At 37.8% G+C, this 19,136-nt stretch overlaps 3 protein-coding genes and 1 long non-coding RNA gene across 5 annotated transcripts; 2 read left to right on the top strand and 2 right to left on the bottom strand.

The window, feature by feature from the left end:
* Positions 1-813: 813 nt before the first annotated feature.
* On the top strand, positions 814-6,823 carry LOC135632872 (uncharacterized). Its single transcript, XM_065141710.1, has 8 exons — positions 814-1,186; positions 1,283-2,129; positions 2,270-2,334; positions 2,462-2,517; positions 4,367-4,470; positions 5,510-5,582; positions 5,665-5,845; positions 6,343-6,823. Exons 1-8 carry the CDS (start codon positions 973-975, stop codon positions 6,426-6,428), a joined length of 1,626 nt encoding a protein of 541 aa, XP_064997782.1. The 5' UTR covers positions 814-972; the 3' UTR covers positions 6,429-6,823.
* Positions 6,824-7,754: 931 nt separating this feature from the next.
* Positions 7,755-12,725, top strand: LOC135632873 (uncharacterized). Its single transcript, XR_010494843.1, has 2 exons — positions 7,755-8,873; positions 12,007-12,725. It is a non-coding gene; the product is annotated as an uncharacterized LOC135632873 (long non-coding RNA).
* LOC135633145 (haloacid dehalogenase-like hydrolase domain-containing protein Sgpp) lies at positions 10,119-11,112 on the bottom strand. The gene is made up of 4 exons (XM_065142267.1): positions 11,053-11,112; positions 10,834-10,965; positions 10,596-10,750; positions 10,119-10,476 (listed from the first exon to the last, which is right to left on the bottom strand). Exons 1-4 carry the CDS (start codon positions 11,110-11,112, stop codon positions 10,119-10,121), a joined length of 705 nt encoding a protein of 234 aa, XP_064998339.1.
* On the bottom strand, positions 11,789-18,141 carry LOC103973089 (phragmoplastin DRP1E). Of its 2 annotated transcripts, none has more exons than XM_009387556.3 (15): positions 17,876-18,141; positions 17,730-17,793; positions 17,530-17,637; positions 17,033-17,134; positions 15,932-15,982; positions 15,789-15,850; positions 14,935-15,025; positions 14,667-14,731; positions 14,390-14,584; positions 14,179-14,298; positions 14,038-14,108; positions 12,899-13,124; positions 12,712-12,762; positions 12,212-12,625; positions 11,789-12,122 (listed from the first exon to the last, which is right to left on the bottom strand). In XM_009387556.3, the coding sequence occupies exons 1-15, from the start codon at positions 18,014-18,016 to the stop codon at positions 11,994-11,996; spliced, it is 1,890 nt and encodes a 629-aa protein (XP_009385831.2). In that variant the 5' UTR covers positions 18,017-18,141; the 3' UTR covers positions 11,789-11,993. The 2 variants fall into 2 exon arrangements, with proteins under 2 accessions (XP_009385831.2, XP_064997783.1); XM_065141711.1 differs by having other exon boundaries at positions 17,730-17,798; positions 17,876-18,027.
* Positions 18,142-19,136: the final 995 nt, after the last annotated feature.

The raw sequence follows: 19,136 nt of genomic DNA, 5'->3' as shown, positions 1-19,136 counted from the left end.
CACGACTAGCTCGATATTAGGCCTAGAAGGTCACACACATATTGTAAATGTTACGACGAATATTTTTATAAGTATTTTATTTTTATAATTTAAAAAATAAAAAATAAATTTCTAAAAAATTTATAATACATCCACTTTTCAAAGTGAAACTTTAATCAAAATTTTCAAATAAAAAATAAATATTTTACTATTTAAAACTATTTTTAATTTAAAATTATTTTTTTAAAAAATATATACATAAGAAATTAGAATGAAACCAATAAGTTTGTTCTCCAAACATCTGAAACCGAAATCACTTGGCAATCAAATTTGATTTGAGTTTGCTCTTCAAAAATTTGAAATCGAAATCGTCGATTCTAAAATCGGAATCCCACCAATCAAAATCAACAAGTTTCTTCAAACATTTATTTGCCTTCGATTTAAACATGAAAACCGAAACATAGCCTAATTCTTGCCTCATCGTGGTGCACCGTCGCGATGCCAACGGCGATGGGGGAGGAGAGATCGGGGATTAGATTTTACCGTGAGAAGGGAGAAAGGTTTCGATTTCTTTCTCGGACCTATCGATCACTATGATCGAGAAATTGGATCTAAAGAAAAGATCCATGTCCAGAATTTGGGGTCTAAAATACGGACCGGTCTAGGCGGATCCGGTCTATAATGTAGGCCGATTCAATTTTGATCCGGTTAAGACCGGTGTTTAATTGGGCAGACATAGTTGCGATCCACATTCGATTATGATAGGATCCGATAACGGGTCGGGTCGGTCATCTCCTACCCGTTAATCAGTTAAGAACGCAGCCGACTTAAGTCCGAGGTAATTTGATGCCCCCTTACCAAATTCGAAGCACCATCCATGTCGTTGGAGCTCCGCCCTCATCCACGATTGGGGTTTCCTCTCGCATAGCCCCTGGTTGAGATCTTGTTCTTTGCTTGTTCCCCAGATCCAAAGCCCTCTCTGTCTCGGCTCGAATGGCGGCCGTGCCCACCTCGAAGTCTTCTGCGCTCTCCCTCAAAGATTACCTCAGGCGGTACGAAACCGGCGCCGACGACCAGAAGAAAAAGAGAAACAAGAAGAAGAAGGACAAGCCCCAGTCCCGTACGGTTGGAGGCATTCTTGTAGTGGACGAAGACCCCGTGTGGCAAAAGCCCGTCCAGATTGAACAAGAAGAGTCCGAGCCTTCTGGTAAACCTAGGAAATGATGTATCATCTCTAATTCGAACCTTTGTTTTTCTTATATTTGATTCTTGTCTTTTTATGGGTTGGGATTTTTGGGTGTAGGCGATGAAAAACCCCAAATCGAGGAGGATATCGAGGTCAAACGAATGAAGAGGTTGGACGCGATTCGAGCACGGAAGCCCTACCACGCCATTTCGGAAGATGGGAGCGGTTGGGTCTCGATCTCGGACCCATCGAAGACTTCGAAGTCTGCGGCAATCGGCCGTGATATTTGCCCGCCGCGTCAAGGCCGTGCACGGTTCGACACGCCTTCTCCAGAGCCCAAGGAGAAGCCTTCGGGTTCTCAAAACTCGGATCTCTCCCCGCCACGGCAGAGGCGTGCAGACACACCATCCCCGGAACCTGAGAAAGCGGTTGCTGGTGATGGAACAGCTGATATTTCGTCACCTTGGAGACGGTCGCGCGATGATAATTCCCCGCCAAGAAGAACCAGACGGACCCATAGCCCTGTCCCCGATCTTTCTCCCCCCAGGAGAAGCCAAAAGGACCTGTCCGATGATCCGAAGGTATCTAGCCGCCAACAAGATCCGGTCGACCTTTCTCCTCCAAGGAGGCGTCAGAGGGTTTCGTCCCCTGACATGTCCCTACCACGTCGGACCCGTCGCCTTTCCCCAGGTGCCGGGGGCCCACGAGCTTCTGACGATGCAGATCTTTCTCCCCCAAGAAAAAGCAGTAAGTGCCTGTCTGATGACCTTTCTCCACCACGGCGGATTCATCCACAGTCACCTGAAGCTATTAGACGTCAGAGTTCCCCTGTGGCTGACCTTTCTCCACCAAGGAAGAGCAGAAAGGAGGCACCTTCTGCAAAGGAGTCAAGAAGGGCTGGATTGTTTTCGGCTAAAGAAATTAAAGAAGAGATCGAAAAGAAGAAGAAAGAGGATACGTCTAGGTGATTATTGAACCATGAGAACTTCAAATTAAGAATGGCAATATTACCTTGCAAGTTCGATCTGATACATCTGAGTCTTTATTCAGCACATGAATTCTTCTGACAATATTGCTGACACGTTTAGTAAATTTTGCTTCCAGGTTTGCTTCTATGGATCCCTTTTTGAGTGGCAGAGGTGCAGAGCCAGTATTTCGTGACAAGGAAGGTTAGTTTCTCTTCCCCAATCATGATATTTGAATTGATTTTTAGCAGCATTTGGGAGTTCAGAATATGTTGCTTATTGAAATCACAGAGGTTTGCATGATGTTGAATGATTGGAAATATTTCTGTAGGAAAACGTATTTCAAAGGAGGAGATGTTGAAGACACAGGAAAAAGAGAAGCCTAAGGTACCTGTTTGCATTTCATGGTTGTTTTTGGAGAGTATTTTATCTTTTTGTTTCTTTGTTTTGTTTTATGTGCATTTTAGGCACTCACCCAGAGATATGTTTTTACTTTTTTTTTGGTTGGAGATCATGGTTTCACCATACCAACTGGTTTTTACTGGACCAAGCAAGGATATGGTTAGGTAGTGGATCACTAAGACACAAAAAATGTATACTTGGTAATTGGTATAAGGATCTGAGGCATAATGTATGAATAGAAGATATCCAGAAAGGCACCTTGCAAGTGTTACTGGTTGTGTTATCCTCCCTCTTCTCTTTTTTCAAAGTTTCCTAAGTACAAAATGCTTCCTTTGTCATTTGTCAAAGGTATAGATAATTTAGTAGCCAACAATTTACCATGTGGCTTAAGCTTTTTCTACAGTTCCTCTCTTCTGCTGCTTATTCAGATGACGAACTTATTAATTGGTAGGTACCAAATGACACTTGTAGGAGTGTCATTGCACCAATGGAAGGTGGTTCAAGAAAACATAGTAGACAACTGATCTCCTTGGTCATTAAATAATCACTTCATTATGCGCCTTAACACTGTTGGAAGTTAACAAAATAAAATACTTACAACAGAATCATTCAAATGGACCTTAGTAGTATAGAGTTTCCATATACTCAATAGAATTCATAATAGTAGAAGTCATGTTGATATATTGACCTTAATAAAGGTAAATGCCAGTTGTGTTTGGTTACTTCAATGAGGATCTGAGTGTCCAGAGGTGTGCATCAATGGGAAACATGATTAGAAGTTGAAGACATGTTTTTAGTGTTTACTGTTACTTTTAAAACCACAAGAGGCAAAGAATGCTATCTTACTGCTGTGAAACAGGGGGAAATTTTTGATGGGAAATGCATGCCTTCCCAGTTATGTTGGTTGAGATTTGTCATACAGGCCAAAAAAAGTAAAATGGAAGAATAAATACAAATGGTTAGTTGGATGAAGTGACGAAACAATATTCTCACATTTCAGTTTTTGTTATCTTCAATAATAATCCGAGTTAAAAAAGAAAATGTTCAGTGATTTAAAAAGGCGCTTGGGTGAGGGGAGGTGAGGCCTGAGTGCCTTGCACAATACTCGGACGATGTTCTTCAGTGAAGCGTCGCTTAGGCGCTCACCAGAACTCGGGCGCCTTGAGCGAGCACCCAGTTGAAGCAAATTAACCAAACCAGATGGTTAACACTGATGCAGTTGAGCAGTAGCTTAGTTGGTTTGATTGAATCAACTAATCAAATCACCCACTAGGGCATTGGCGCCTCTTGGCACCTAGCGCTTTTTAAAACACTGGTGTAGTTTAAACAAGGAACTAAACTAATTATATCCTTTGGTCAAGAGATATACATAGTTAAATCACAAGTACATCATCTATTTATATGACTTATAGTGTGGCCAAAGATGTATGTTAATTTGGCTACAATGATCAGAAAGCCCATAAACTTTATCCCCTATCAGTGAGTGTCATGTATCTGGGTTATCCAAACAGTAGTAATGATGAAATGTTTTCAGCCAATTAAATATGATGTAATGTGCATTAGCATTGTTACCTTTTATATGATTTGGTAATGCTATCTGCTCATTCTGTTTCTTACGAAAATTCGGAGTTCATTTCAGATTCAGTTTCTGTCATATGATTGCTTCTTATTGATGCTAGATGGTTATTTCTTTTATTTGCTGGGCTACTTCTATTGTTTCTTGCTGAATTTAAGTATTTACTTTCCTTCACTTATATGGTCTTTCGCAATATTGCAAGTGGCACTTCCTTTTGTGCCTGTTTTTTGAACTTAATATCTTTTTATGCATATTTAGGAAAAAAAGTTGGAATGGGGTAAAGGCTTAGCACAGAAGCGAGAAGCTGAAGCTAATGCAAAAGAGTTAGAACTTGAGAGAGAGAAACCTTTTGCTCGTACAAGGTATGTTCATCTTACTCACACAAGATTGTTCATAGTTACTCATGCATAGGATGATTTCTTTGTATTATGAATTTGATATTGAAAGGAAATATACGATTCACTTGCTTTTGATTGTCTGTTTTTGTCATGATCACTAAATTATGTTGGAATGGTTTCTTCCATGTTTTACATGTCAATATAAACTATTTGCTTTTGTTAGCATGTTCAGGGAGAATCTAAAAACTTGCATCAATAAAGTACTTAATGGTGTCATTGATTGTGTTGTAATTTTGTTAGTTTGTTGATCAAATAAACTGTTTTAAATTAATGAGAATGTGGTTATAGGAATGATTTGTAGATACTGTCAGGAAAACACACTGCAGTACAGCGTTTGAGAAGGAGTTGAGATAATAGGCTGCTTGAATTTCAAATGTTTTATTCAGATTAGAATATTTATTAAATTCTAAATAATAATTAGTGACAATTTTTGTATAGAACTTGATGACGTGTATTTGTAATTCTAAGATGTGGCTTGTGCTTACATGTGTGGATGCAGCCAATAAATAACACCACATATATGCCACTTATGTGGCTGCCTTTGTGGAGTGAGCTGGTAGTCGAGCCAAGTTAATCTAGCGGATTGATTTCACTTGTGGCTCATGTGTTCGCAATTTTTCCCATTTGCAATGTCAACAATTATTACCCCATGATTTGTAATTTTAGTGCCATGGTTAGAGATTCAAAAGTTCTTATCTAATTCCTTCATCGAGCATGGCATGTTTTCTTTGACATTGTTTAAGCATTATGAAATAGGTAGGATGAGATGGCTAGTTGTTTCTTGTATGTTTTATATATTTGTGTAAACAGAGCCCTCACTTTCACATGCATTTAGCATATGCCCTAAGTGATGAATAGCTTTTCTTGCATTAAGCTGGATGCTTTATTCATTGTATTGTTAAATTTTTTGCTGATAAAAAACTCTTGTTCATGTGAACTTTCGTATATCCTGCATATAGGATTATCTATGAAATGTTATTCATTTGCTTATATCTGCTATCAGGGATGATCCCGAGCTTGATAAAATGTTAAAGGAGAGGATTAGATGGGGTGATCCAATGGCACATGTGGTCAAGGTATGCATAAAATCTAGAGCGAGAACATTTATTACCAGATGGTGACACTGAACTGAAATTTTTTCTTATGTGTATGGTTTAGAGGAAGAGCTCAGACCTAATTTTGGAAGATTTTGGTGACAATGAGAAAATGAAGGAGTCTGGATTTATAATCCCTCAGACAATTCCCAGTCACAGCTGGCTAAAACGAGGAATAGATTTTCCCCCAAATCGTTATGGGACCAAGCCTGGTCGGCATTGGGATGGAGTAGATCGTAGTAATGGTATGTTAGTCTTGATTTCTCCCCCTTTTTTACTTTCTATTTATTTTTTCTTCCTGATCAGTTGTTTTTTTTATTACATCCCAGTCACAATGTAGCGCATGATGATTTCTTGTTGTGTGCCTTTATCACCTTCATTTGATAGAGTGCCATTATTTTCTCATTTAATATGCATAGTTAGATTATGACTTTATTTTCTTCCAGTTGTTTGAACCTATAATTTTAGAATTTTCTTTTCTATGCTAGTCAGATCAACAAAAATGCTTCTGTTGAGTTGTCTAGTAGGTTCATCAATTTTGAGCGCAAGACTGGAGGATGACCTTTCTGCAATCTGATGATTGAAACACACTCATCTTGCCTCCCATTTGATAACCTTTCCATCATTCCGCTTCCTTTCTAAAACTCATTGCATCAATTGTCGTGTTGTTATAGCAGTCAATGAACATAAACATCTTGCAGTTAAGCAAGTATATATGTTTTGCTTTTGCTGGTGGTTGAAGGATTCGAGAAGGAATTGTTCAAGAGGCAGAATGAGAAGCGAGCCACAGAGCGAGAAGCGTATCTATGGTCGGTCTCTGACATGTGAAGACTTGTTTACTGATATGTAGCACACTAAATCTTTCCCATGTACACTAAGAGTTGCATATCCCCGACAGTGCACTGTGCCTGGCCAGTTGTCATGCAACAATCATCGCATTGTGTCCATGTGCAATGAGGAGGTTGTTTTTGTGTCCTGTGATGGGAGCGATGAACTCCTACAGGCAAGATAGTTGCAAGCTGCTTTGCTTCGAAAGTTTAGTTTCAGGGACATCCGATGGGCATACGTTGCAGGCGAATTTGGGCGAGAAGCCTGTTAAAAACTCTGAAACAAATAAATCCATTGTTGGTTGCTTGCAGAGTTTGCTATCGAGGTTAATGTGCGCCAAACTTGTACTTGAAATTTATTGACTCATCGATGATAAGTGTGGCAGGGTTGTGACATCTGGTGCTGCCATCGTTTTATTACCAAATCATTAGTACATAATTCAAGGGGTTAATTGTAAATTATTTTTTGTAGTTAGTTATTTTTAGTGTTTTAGTCGTTATGTTTTAAAATATTGTATTGATATTTTATAGTTACTAAAGTAAAATAATTAGGTTTATTTATTGATGAAAAAATAAAAATAAAAGATAAAAAGATAATTTTAATGTTTGGTGGTGGACGATGACATTGTTGGCATCGGTGGTGGTGGACCTCTCTTATTTTGTATATGTGTCGATATTGATGCAAATGTTGAGCGATCGTTTTCTGTCCATTAATGTTTCCTCAATAAGTTCTGTATTGTCTTCGTTCATCTCATTGGTGAGTGGTCACTATTGTTGGACGAGACCATCACCTTCTCGCATTGATAGAGTCACTTCTCTGCCTTGACCATTATGTATGCTATTTTGATGTTCAATAATGATGTTAGCTTCTCGTTGGATGCTTTGTTCCTAGATGACTTGGGGTCTTTACCAGAGTTCCGCTCCTCTTGCATGGAGCAAACATCTCGTTGGTGGAGTAGGGCTCCTCCTTTTGCACAGAGTAGATCCATCGAGGGATGTAGAAGGTGGTTTACTCCATGTAGGAGGAGTGGAATGACTCCAGCGAGGATCTCAAGTCGTCTGGGAACAAAGCATCTAAGGTGATGGTCTCATTCGACAACAATGACCATTCGTTGGGAAAGTGGTCGGACACGGTACAAAACTTATCGAGAGAATATAGATCGGAGGGTGACGGTTACTTGACATATGCATTAACGGTTACTTGACATATGCATTAACGTTGACACGTATGCAAAGTGGGAGGGGGTCGCTCATCACCAACGCCAATGGCGTCGTCATTCGCCACTGAACATTAAAATTTTTTTATAGTTTTTGATAAAATTAATATCGTTAATATAAATTAATCTAATTATTTTACTTTCATAATTATAAGTATGTGAATATAACTTTATAATTATTTTTTAAAATAATCATAGGGATATTAATATAATTAATTATAAAAGAGATAATATATAATTAGTCCTAATTCGAGTGCTTGAAATTGGCTCGATTACATATTTAAAGAAAAGGGCCAAAGTGCAGTTGGTCCCCTTTATAAAGAGATAATATATAAACTCTGTGATGATTAAGGGTGCTCAAACGAATGGATACTAGGTTTCACGAATTGACGATCAAATTAGATATATGTTGATTCAATTTACATGTCATAATTTCACAAGTGATGTAAGTTTAATTTCATAAATTTTATTATCTCGGTCAATTTTATAACTCTTTATCTATTAACTTAATTGGATCAAGATGACTCAATTGGATTGATTTACTTAAAAAATATATATTTTAAAATTGTTAAAGTCAAAGAGAAGCGATGAGTATAGAGTTAAAATAATTTAAAATTATAAATTAATTAATTGGTTAATTAAATTGAATTAAACTGACTAGATTAGATATGTTTGAATCGATTTGTTTCAGATTTATCTTATTTTAATCAAACTGAAAATCAATTCACTTCGATTGGAACCATCGTTAATGAGGGTAAACATAAACGATAAGTATTTAAAAATATGAAAAAGAAAGAAACACCGAGTATATCCAAAAGTATTAATGGGTGTTTTTATTTTTTTTTTCTCTTTTCTTTTCTTGGGCGCACGTTTATGTCGGTCCCCAGCAGAGGAGAGAGTTGGTCTTTTAAAAGAACTCGGTCGACGTACGGAACGGCGGAGGCCCCACGTGTTGTGGGTCCGGAACAAGTGGTGTCAACCCCCGGCAGTGGAAAAGAACACACCACGAGACAGAAGCCAGGAAGGAACGAACTTTCTTTCTTTGTAGCAGGCGACAACAGAAATCGAAGGGTCTTTGGGTCGCCTTTGATAGACGATCCCGTTAATAAGCGAGAGAGCGGTGAAAGGTGGGCAGCGATCCGACGAGGCGCCTCCACTCTCTCGTAGAATCGTCTTTCGGTTCCCCCAAGAAAGATGTCGATCTTTTCGAACTCCCACTCTCCTGAAAGGTGAGATTGCTTTCGATCCCCCTCTCTTTATTGTTCTTTACTTCTCTTTTGGGGGGAAATCGAGCATGTCTGGAGATGGAACATCCTTTTGTCCTTAGAAGAGGGATCCTTTGGTAAAGATGGTAGATACGAATTGATCGATGACTTCCTCGATCATCTATCCAACTACTATTTATTATCTGGCAAATTTTCAGAATGATTTGGTAAGCCGTTGTTTCCATAGTAGAAAGCAAAAAAATAAAAAGATGGAGAATGGGTCTTTAGATGCATTGGGGAAGAACAGCAGATGTTTGCAGCATGATTTTTGCTAATTTGATTAGGGGTTTTCCCACCAAACAGGAGATGATTGATAGAGCACAGCTACCAAATGCCGCCAGTGGTTCCATGTTCTTGCTGCAGAGTGTGTATGTTTCATTCTGCCAAGTTTAACTGGGGAGCAAAATTGAAAGACATATCTGTATCCACTCCCAATCATCAAACAAGGACACATTAGGTGGCTACTAATTTCTATAACCATGTTTGTTTGATGCAAAAATGAACATGAACCATATATAGTATGAATGCCAACTCGGAGAAGATTGTGATGGCTGTAGATGTAAACACCTGATTATTCCATGAATGAGATGTTCAACTAAGATATAGTCTAGACACTATATTAAAGCAAATGAAAAGAAGGGGGAAAAAAAGAAAAGAAAATAGTCTACGTTATATAGAGGACCAATCAAATTATGTTTTCTTCTTTTTGAGGTAACAATCTCCCTTGTATGAATATATTTAAATTTGTCACTTAAAGATAGATACTCTAAGATACTTGGATATGCTGGTATGGAATGACTTTGAACTGATATCCCAATTTGTATCCTGATATCAAATTTGGGATTAGAAATAGGGAGTAAAAGATTATTATTTGGTATATTGTAAAAATGTCATAACCCTAAGTGGCATGTATTGAGTCATTTGGCGTGTCCCCAGAGGATCTTGCTTAGCTGCTAAGAATTTTCTCAAATTACTGACTTTGATGTTTGCATAGGATATAAAATTGTCATTGTCGGAGATGAGGTTGGGAAAAAAAGTAAGAAGTCAGTAGTACATAACTAAATATCTTGGCTTGTGTATAAGTTATAGGAGTAGGAGAGATAAGCAACAAAGAGGTGCATGCTACATTCATTTAAGATAAAATGTAAAAGATCTAGAGAATATTAATAAAGAATGTAGTGAGTTGCCATTGAGGATTTGGAAAGATGACTAATGGAAGTAATTAAATTGGTTGCTCTTGCTGAACAAATGAACTATAAATGGCAATTTGCCATTATGATGTTTCTTTTTTCCCACTAGACCAACCTCGAAGATGAATGTATGTTCCACGGAGACGTTAAGCTTCTCGAGATCCTTCAAATATGGATCAGGGAACGGTTTGGCTCTTTGGCATTCGCTTCCAATTACTGCAGCATCAAAGAAATCAGTGAGACCAAGCATTGAAATCATAAGCTCTGCATTAGGCCTCGGGGCATTGGTGACTGCTGCATGCTTCAAGCCTCGATCTTTGACCCATTTGCATAGCTTGTGGAGACCTTCTATTGCCTTCAACTGTTTAGATACTAACCTATAAATACAAAAATAAAATCTTCCTTTGTAAACATCGCTAATTTATATGATATTGTGAAGACAGAGGTGTGTATGTATGTACACTCAGGTTGATGGAAGGTCTTCAAATTTCATGGCCTACGGAACATAGCTTCCTTATCGTCGACAAATTTCATGGCCTCCTCATGATCCCAGTCAGGAAATAACATTTTAGCAGTATCTTCACTGTGCCTTCCAGCAATATTTCTTACGAAGAATTCTTCGTCTATGGGGACTCCATTATTGTAACCGATCTGCGAGTCTTTTTTTTCTTAGTAGGAAGCTGAGATACCACAAGGATTAATTATCACAATGGAAAACATAAGGCACATCCTACCTCTTGCAGCATTTCCCGAAAGGCATAATAATGAAGAGGATCTGAATCGCACAGAGTTCCATCAACATCGAACAGAACAGCTTTGAGTGGAGCAAGTCTACCAAGAGAACTGCCAATATCGAGGAGACAAGTCTACCTTCCTTATAAACGACTATGAAGATCCAAAGCTTTGGCTGGCATTGGAAGAATTAGACAGGGTGGGTCGGTGCTGGAGAATACAGATATCGATATTGTTGCATCAGAAAAAGAGAGGTAACATGGAGTATTAGTTCTTGGCATGTATATGCACCTCTTTAAACGACCGTAGACATTTTTCTTTTGATCATACGTGGAGATCTGGGATGACGATCAAGAAATTTGCAATGATATTTATTCATTGAATAAGGAGAATATGATGAAGAAATCCGATTCCTTGATCTACTGATCCACTTGATGATTTTGAATGGTAACTTTCAATTACTTCATTAAATTCTTGTTTTCCTTCTCGTGTCCGCCTTTGGCTTTGCATCTTGTTGAGGCCATGTCTAATACTTCGAGAACATATCTATCTATCGTATTTTGTTTTTTCTGTTCCATACAAGCATACATGGGGAAATGATCTGGCAAATAAAAGGAATTTTAAAGATGAAATAACACAAAAACAAATTTATATAAGAGAAAATTAAGTTGTATGTAGTTGTGATCTCTGTACTCATCTCCAATTTTAAGGCTTACAGAAGTCTACTTTTGAGATCCATTCACCAATATCTCCTAATATCTAACTGTTACTGATGTATCGTATCCATTTACAAGGTTTTATAACCTATGAATATGTCAGTTAATTTAGTTCAGTTATAAAAATTTTAATGGTTGATAACAACATCTCGATAAAAAACTGCAAACCCATATGATCTAATCAATTTTTACGAACGCAAGGAACCGATGGGTACATTGCAATGGAAATCTGAATAACATATAAAGGAACAATTCAACACTATGTACTGCACTATGATAAAGAGTACAAAACATATTTAAGAGTTGCTGGAAGGCAACTACAGAAGCAAATGTGACCAAGAAATAAAATCAAAACAAATCGCAGCATGCTGCAAAGAAATTTAGTGAGTAGTTCTCAGATATGTAACATTTATACTACACGAGTGCCTAACAAGTTTTAAGTAATCTCATCTGTTCCAGGAGACGGAATCAATCTCGTCCCTTGCAGATTTGTACAATTCAAGCCTCTTTGCACACTGCATCCTGCGTTCCATCAAGGCTGGATTCTCATCCAAGATAGATGCGAGCTGCTTTCCCTGTACGGCAAACTAGCATTACAATCGTATCATAATAAAAGGACGCGAAAGACATGATCTCAAGTTATCAGTTGCAGAAACAAGCCAACCTCCTTTTTCCCCACTTGCGTATAGAAATGATTGAGCAGAGATCGCTTGGCTTCTTGAACTTGACAGTAGACCACAGCTTTTGGTATAGTGTTTCTGAGTGTGTCTGATACCATGCTAATGTACGCGGATACATTTGATCCTATCCTCCTGAAATGTCCCTCGCCATATCGATCAATTGTAGGACCAGCAGGATTACTGTCATCAGGTTTTTTGCCAGTAGGATTACTACCAGCAGGGTTATTGCCCCTTTCCACCTCTTGCGGGAGCTTGCGGAAGAATTCCACTGTCAAGTATGAGGCCTCCATGTCAACAAGTCGAAGTGCAGTCTTTCGACTGTCTTCGCGGAATCTTTCCAGGGCTTCATATGCGGCAGCGGCTAACTCTGTTTGCAGAGTGGGGAACCTTCTCAATTCCTGTCAGTTGAATAGACCGGCGACTGATTTGCTATTTCATGGGAACAAATAGTGCTTCATATGATGACAAATGCATAAATTTTTACCTGAGTCTCTCCTATTGACAGCCTTACAAGTTCCTTTAAGACATAATGTACCTGAAATAGGAGCAAGATGCTATCAACCGAAGAGAAAATATATCCTCTCCTCAAAAGCTTCCATTTAGGATGAGTGAGTTTGATGAGAGAGTGGCAAGTATATAAACAGTAATCAGGCTACAGAGAGGAAACATACAGCATCAACGGATGCCTCGGCTGGGCCTCTGAAGTAACCCAGTCCACCTTCAATTAGACGGCGATATCCTTGCTCAGGAGCAATTAAGTGAGGCTGATAACCATCTGCTTCAGAGACCACCTTCTTTACATTCTGCAGCGACAGGTACCGGTCGAACGGAAGTTTCTTCAGAGCAGCAGGGAGTTGATTGTCAAATACACCATAAATTCGATCACCACCAGGCCGCCTGTGCTTATGTAGTATAAATTTCAAAGAAAACAAATGTGATTGATTTGCCTATGTAGCTAGAAATCAAGACAATTAATGAAATGATATAAGTAGCAAAATTATCAAATCATTCACATTAAATGCAAATATTCTAGGAGTGGCTCATAAAGAATCGTCATTACATAAACGATAAGAAGTTCAAGACAAGACTAAGAAAAACAAGGCCTAGCGAAGCAAGTAATTAGATAGCATAGTATCTCTTCATGAATGAGATTAAAAAAAACGTGACCCTTAATATAACACAATGACAGGAAAAGAGATATTTGGGATTTGATGGTTGTTGCTGTGAATAAAATATAAAGAAAAGTATATATAAGTGCCATTGTCAACTGTCAGTGCCATAATTTATTTAATTGATATCTACAATGTATGAAAATATGAGAACCTGCACTATGCCTATCCTACCTTCAAAATTCCGGCTAATAAATGTGACAGACGATATGGTTCCATTTAATTGTAATAACCAGCACAAAGTAAAAGGAAATAAGTTTTACTTAAAAATGAGTAAAGGGGTAAATGTTAGTTTTGTGATAGTAAACGGTGATGTTTGCATGTGTTTGAAGAAATTATCAATACATCACATTTCATATATTGCAATAGTATGTGATTCATCAAATTCAATCACGTTTCTCCCTATTCTGACTTGGGTGTCAAGGGTTTGAGGCTGAATCCTCATGCACCCCATGCAAACCTTATGCAACGCACTACAGAATATGTCATCCTATGCGGTAGCATCACACTTTTTAGATACCCATTAAAAAGAAAGAAGAGATTTTTAATGTTCAAGAGCAACATATACATAGCTTTGGTAGTTGCATCAATATAAATACACAAGGAAAATTGGTCTGCGATAAAAGAAACAACAAACTCACCCTCCATCTAGATGTTCTTTGAAGACTCGATCAAATGCTCGGCACATTTCCAATATGGTGTACAATTGAGCCTGATTCAAACTACAGTTAGTTTTCAATTTCTCTTCAAGAAAACTCAAAAATAAGGATATGGGTACTTACCCCTGCGTCAACAGCAATGGGTCTACCGAGATGGTTCATCTCTGCCTCAAGTTCATCTATGGTTTTATTTATTAAAGATGTGATGCTTGGAATACGAGACCTAATCACAGACTCTAAATGCTGAAACCATTTTGCAACAGTTTTAGAGTAAGTACATTTCCAAAATCATCACACAAGGGAAGCTTCTGATTTTGTAGTCAAAATAATTTACCTTTGACAGAAGCTTAGCCAGGTATTCAGAGCCCATTCTACTGGCTACATGTGAATAATCAGGACTAGTTGCAAAATATTCCCGTTCTTTTCTTCTGGCAACAATCATATCAACATTCTTGTTAATATCTGCCTGTGAACGGTTAACCACACCGACCCATGGATATTGTAGTCGATATGATCTTCCTTCAAGAACCTGAGAACAGGAGGGAAAAAAATAATTCATCACTTGAAAGGAATATATTGTTTGGAACAAAGCAAAGGGTTTAAATTCTTACATCTAGGGCATTTGTTCCCTTGTCCATCAGATCTAGCTTTGTTAAAACTCCAAATGTCCTTTCCCCTATCCCATTGTTTAAATAAATATTCATTAAATGAGAAAATTATCCTAGATAAAAAACATGATGCATAATGATTACAATGATACCAGCATCATCATTAATATTAACAATAACAACAACCAGATAGTAGGCAATAAGTTTTAACCCAACCATCTGACTCATTTGTTTGATATCGTTGCTGAAACAGCTTAAGCTATGTTCTTACCTGTCGGATCAACTTCTTTTGCAAGCTTCATTGCATCAGAAGTTGCAATATCTTGATTGGCAGGTGATATAGCTAGTATTATGCAGTTTGGCTGCAAAACAGAAATATTATAATTTTGCAATATATGGGATAACAAGTAAACTCATCTACTCTGTAAAAGGAAAGGAACAGATTAAAACCATCTAAAATAGCAAACAAGCAAATTTGACAAGGATGACCAGGAGTACACACAAAAAAAAGGTTTACACAAGAAAGAGAGGCATAATTACTGATATGTTAAAGAGATACCATTTACTGATATAACAAAAAAATGTGTACAAACACAAAGAGCCAATTAGAATGGTCATTGTTCAAGGTAGTAGTATGGTTACAAAACCACCATGATTTAAGCTTCACTTACTATTTAGCATTATATTTTGTATGTTTATAAACCTAGTTATTTAGTGTAAGGACAACTACAAATTTGTCTAAGGGGTCCTATTTGGACCAATACACCTCACAGATTGAGTGCAGATTCAAATATGAATCTCGATCAATTGAGCAGGATTTTGTTAACTATCCTTACTTGAAAAAAATGATTCCAGTTTTAGTTAACTAATTTTAACACAAAGAAGTTCAGTAAGAGTCTTCCCCCATGTACATTCAAAGTTTTAAAAAGTAACTGTGCTTTTGATTACCAACAAAAGATTAAACTTGTAGGTTGTTTACAAAATGATGAAATGCATAAAATACCAGTGAATAAATTTAATATTCATTTTGTCCAACAGAATAACTTTCAGTGTCGATATTGAAATTTAACATTTGCAATTTAAAGGCTAACAAATTGCATAACTACTTGCTGCAAAATTGAATACCTTAGCAACATATGATCGAACCATAGTTTCAATATCCTGAACAATACTATCTGGCTGACCCTCTGTAGAATCAGTCATATACCAAAGTTAGATATTGATGATCAGTTATTTAAATAGGTCAGAGATTCAAAAATGATACATACCAACAGCAACCTTAGTGAGTCCAGGTAGATCAATCAATGTTAAATTCACAACTGCATAAGAATTAGAAATCAATGATTTGGAAGAGTGAAAAATTGTTCAAGCAGGTTTAGTGCGAAAACACAAGTAAAGCATATATAAACAATAAAAGGGTGAACAAGCCTTGATCTTGGCACATTGTTGACATACTTGTCAACAAAAAACCATCAGAAGTTAATAAAAGATTAGGGCCTTACATGTCAAACTTTAACTAGCCCTAGTAATATGGTCACAATGTTCAATCTTTTTTTTTTTTTGTTGGCAAACACAATGTTCAATCTCAAAGTTGCACATTTTGATATGTTTAAACAATTTGTTAGAAATGACAATTAAGAATCAAATATGTACCAATGTATTTGGTAATTATCCATGGAAGTTGTGATAGCATCAAAGTAGGGAAGGGCTGTAAGGTAATTGTACTGTAGGAACATAGCGACAGCTATACAACATTAAATCTCAAGCTAATATTCTTATGTAGTAGCTATACAACATTGATGAGAAGAAACTTTCTTACAGGTTGGTCTCCATCTACAATTTGGCTCAAGATCGATGGGTAGTTCTTTGATGCTTCAACTATATTACTTTGATAGACCCTATAAAGCATATATTTCAAAGTACTTTCCTTGTCATGGGTGACTTGGCTAATGCCAAGGCAATAAACACAGCTCAAGATGTCAAAGAAACTTTCGAATTATCTGCAATATCTGTATTCATCACATGTCAGATACAGTAGTTTTTGGATACTCCTACAAAGCATTTCGAATACTCATATTTAAATTGTATTTTTCAGTTTAATTTATTCATGTCATGTCATATATCTTGTTATTTGTATCAATGTCATATCGTATCAATGATATCATGTATCCATCCATGAAAATAATGAGAAAATATATGCTTGCAACAAATAAACGACTGCAGTGTAGGTCTGTCACCTAGGTCTTAACCCTATTTAACAACATAGCATAGAATTTATTAACCAAACAAATGTGAAAGAGATTACACCAAAAATAATAGTAGAAGTCATAAGGCAATTGAAAGAAAAATTAAGCAAACCCTCTAAGTACCATTTGGTGAGTAAATGCTGAGATGAATTGGATGGGTAGAAATTTGTTTTGTTTTTCCTGTCAACCTCTCCGTTTCATCTTCAATTTCCTTGCGCACAAGAGCTGCATGAAGAAATTATGGAGTGTCATCATTAAGAGGCAACTTAATTAAATCTTACAAAGACACTAAAGCACATGGATAGTGTTGCTCAGGGTCGATCATGTCAAAAAATATATAATTCCATAGGCATAAATCAAGAGAATATACATAGCCATGAATCAACCATGTCATAAATATGCATATCCATGACCGTCTCCACTGTATTACCCAATAGATCAGTGAAGACAAGAGATTCTGATGTGCTCCTTTTTAAAAAACGACTATAAGTTATAATAATGATAGATCAATCATAAATCCATAGTTCAAGAAATCAACGATTCATAAAAGAAGAACAGGGTTACACGAAAGAAGAACTTGAAAGTGATAACATAACATAATTAAGGAGAGAGTAACAGACAGAAGTCGGTGAATCTCCTCCTAGGAAGATGGAGGAACTCGGCGTACTCCACCTTTCCTTCATCAACCTTGTGCAGCTGTAGCACCAAGGGCCTCCTCGTGACGATCCCTTCAGATCAGAAAGCAGAGAAAGGAACGATCAAACATCAAGAAAAGACATGGAAACACAATAACCGAGACCCTAGAGCCACAGAGGCATACCAGAACCACGGGGAAGGAAGTCTCTCCCGACGATGCTCTCCAGGACCGAAGACTTTCCCGAACTCTGCTCTTAAACCGACATCAGGAACGACGCTTAAGAGAAACCACGACAAAGACACGAATAAATCGAAGGACGGGGAAGTCACCTGTCCTCCGACGACAACGACGGAGGGGAGCGCCTCCCACAGGGTGGGCAACCCGATGCCGCTCTCCTCGGCATCGCCGTGGTCGCCGAGCGCCGTGCACGCTCTTTGGATCCTGTTCACCAGTCCGATCAAGCTCTCCATCGCCACCCAAACCCTAAAGCCTCCGCGATCGAGGGAGCGAGAAATAGCGAGAGAGGAGACTTGGAGGAAAAGGCTTTCTAACCGAATCGACAGGGCGAGGGCGGCAGCGTGAGCGTTCGGAGTTGAAGACCACGGAACGAGTCATATCACGATCTCGCACGGAGAACCGTATGCGAGACGAACGGATCAGCCGTCCGAATCATCGACCGAGCGAATCCCATCCGTCCAAATCAGACGCCGTTGCTTCTGCGTCGGTTCCTATGCGCCCGCCTGAAGAAGAAATCGGGGGAGTGGGTTGGTTGGTTGGTCGACTAAGAAGAATTAATCCGTGACGCGTGCAAACCCGCTGGCGTTTGAAGAAGATCGTGCGTGGGATTTCTCACGTGGCGATATAATCCATCGTCCGTTCTGCTTGATGAGAAGACGTGGACGTGGACGGCGACGCGTGAGAGTGTTTATGTGGGACGATGAGAAGTAAAAGGCTGCGACGGCCGTGACGCGTCTTTGGGTTTTGAAGTCAGAGGTCCGCCACGTCAGCCATTGTAGTTCTAGAAGGCTATGGGGACGCCGTTATTCCATTTGGCGGCGAGCTTTTATTTAATATCTTGATTTTGTTTTAAATCTCCCATCTCGACAATCTTAGCGGAGATAAAGACGGCTTTCAGCTGGTGAAACAAAGATTTCTAATATTTAAAATAATTAAATTAATAAAATATGGATCGATCTTAACAAAGTGTTTTTATCTTTATAAAAAAGGTTATTATGATGCTTTTATTTGTAAATGTATACAAAACATCTTGATAAGCTTAAAATTAATGTCACCAAAGTGAATAGTTTTAACTATTCTGGACTCATATGATGGAAGAATGTTTACAAATAGAAGAAATAATTTTGAGGTGGAAGATGCTCGTGCCCCATGTAGTATTAATTTTGTTTTTTGTGTTAAGTTTTGATTGATTAAAAATAATGATCATGTTATTTATTCTTGATTTACACATAATGATCATTTTAGAATCTCAATCATTATAATCTATGTTTAAAAAATAGTTAAATTATATTTTGATAATTTTTTTAATTTATATGGATGTATTATAGATAAAAGAAATGTTTTGAGATACGT

The sequence above is a fragment of the Musa acuminata genome, chromosome BXJ3-3 (genome assembly GCF_036884655.1).
Source record: "Musa acuminata AAA Group cultivar baxijiao chromosome BXJ3-3, Cavendish_Baxijiao_AAA, whole genome shotgun sequence".
In the NCBI taxonomy this organism is placed as follows: Eukaryota; Viridiplantae; Streptophyta; class Magnoliopsida; order Zingiberales; family Musaceae; genus Musa; species Musa acuminata.
Note: the sequence above shows the minus strand (reverse complement) of the source record. Positions and strands in the feature narration are given on the sequence as shown.

What these genes read in the sequence shown, in the direction of transcription:
- LOC135632872 (XM_065141710.1), top strand. Translation starts at nt 973, where the DNA reads ATGGCGGCCGTGCCCACCTCGAAGTCTTCTGCGCTCTCCCTCAAAGAT. An exon ending in AGAAGAGTCCGAGCCTTCTG is followed by an intron (nt 1,187 to 1,282) that starts GTAAACCTAGGA and finishes TTTTGGGTGTAG; the next exon opens with GCGATGAAAAACCCCAAATC. An exon ending in CAATGGCACATGTGGTCAAG is followed by an intron (nt 5,583 to 5,664) that starts GTATGCATAAAA and finishes TGTATGGTTTAG; the next exon opens with AGGAAGAGCTCAGACCTAAT.
- LOC135633145 (XM_065142267.1), bottom strand. Translation starts at nt 11,112, where the DNA reads ATGCCAAGAACTAATACTCCATGTTACCTCTCTTTTTCTGATGCAACA. An exon ending in ATGCAACAATATCGATATCT is followed by an intron (nt 10,966 to 11,052) that starts GTATTCTCCAGC and finishes TAAGGAAGGTAG; the next exon opens with ACTTGTCTCCTCGATATTGG. An exon ending in TTCGGGAAATGCTGCAAGAG is followed by an intron (nt 10,751 to 10,833) that starts GTAGGATGTGCC and finishes AAAGACTCGCAG; the next exon opens with ATCGGTTACAATAATGGAGT.
- LOC103973089 (XM_009387556.3), bottom strand. Translation starts at nt 18,016, where the DNA reads ATGGAGAGCTTGATCGGACTGGTGAACAGGATCCAAAGAGCGTGCACG. An exon ending in TCGTTGTCGTCGGAGGACAG is followed by an intron (nt 17,794 to 17,875) that starts GTGACTTCCCCG and finishes GTTTAAGAGCAG; the next exon opens with AGTTCGGGAAAGTCTTCGGT. An exon ending in AAAAGAAGTTGATCCGACAG is followed by an intron (nt 14,732 to 14,934) that starts GTAAGAACATAG and finishes ACAATGGGATAG; the next exon opens with GGGAAAGGACATTTGGAGTT.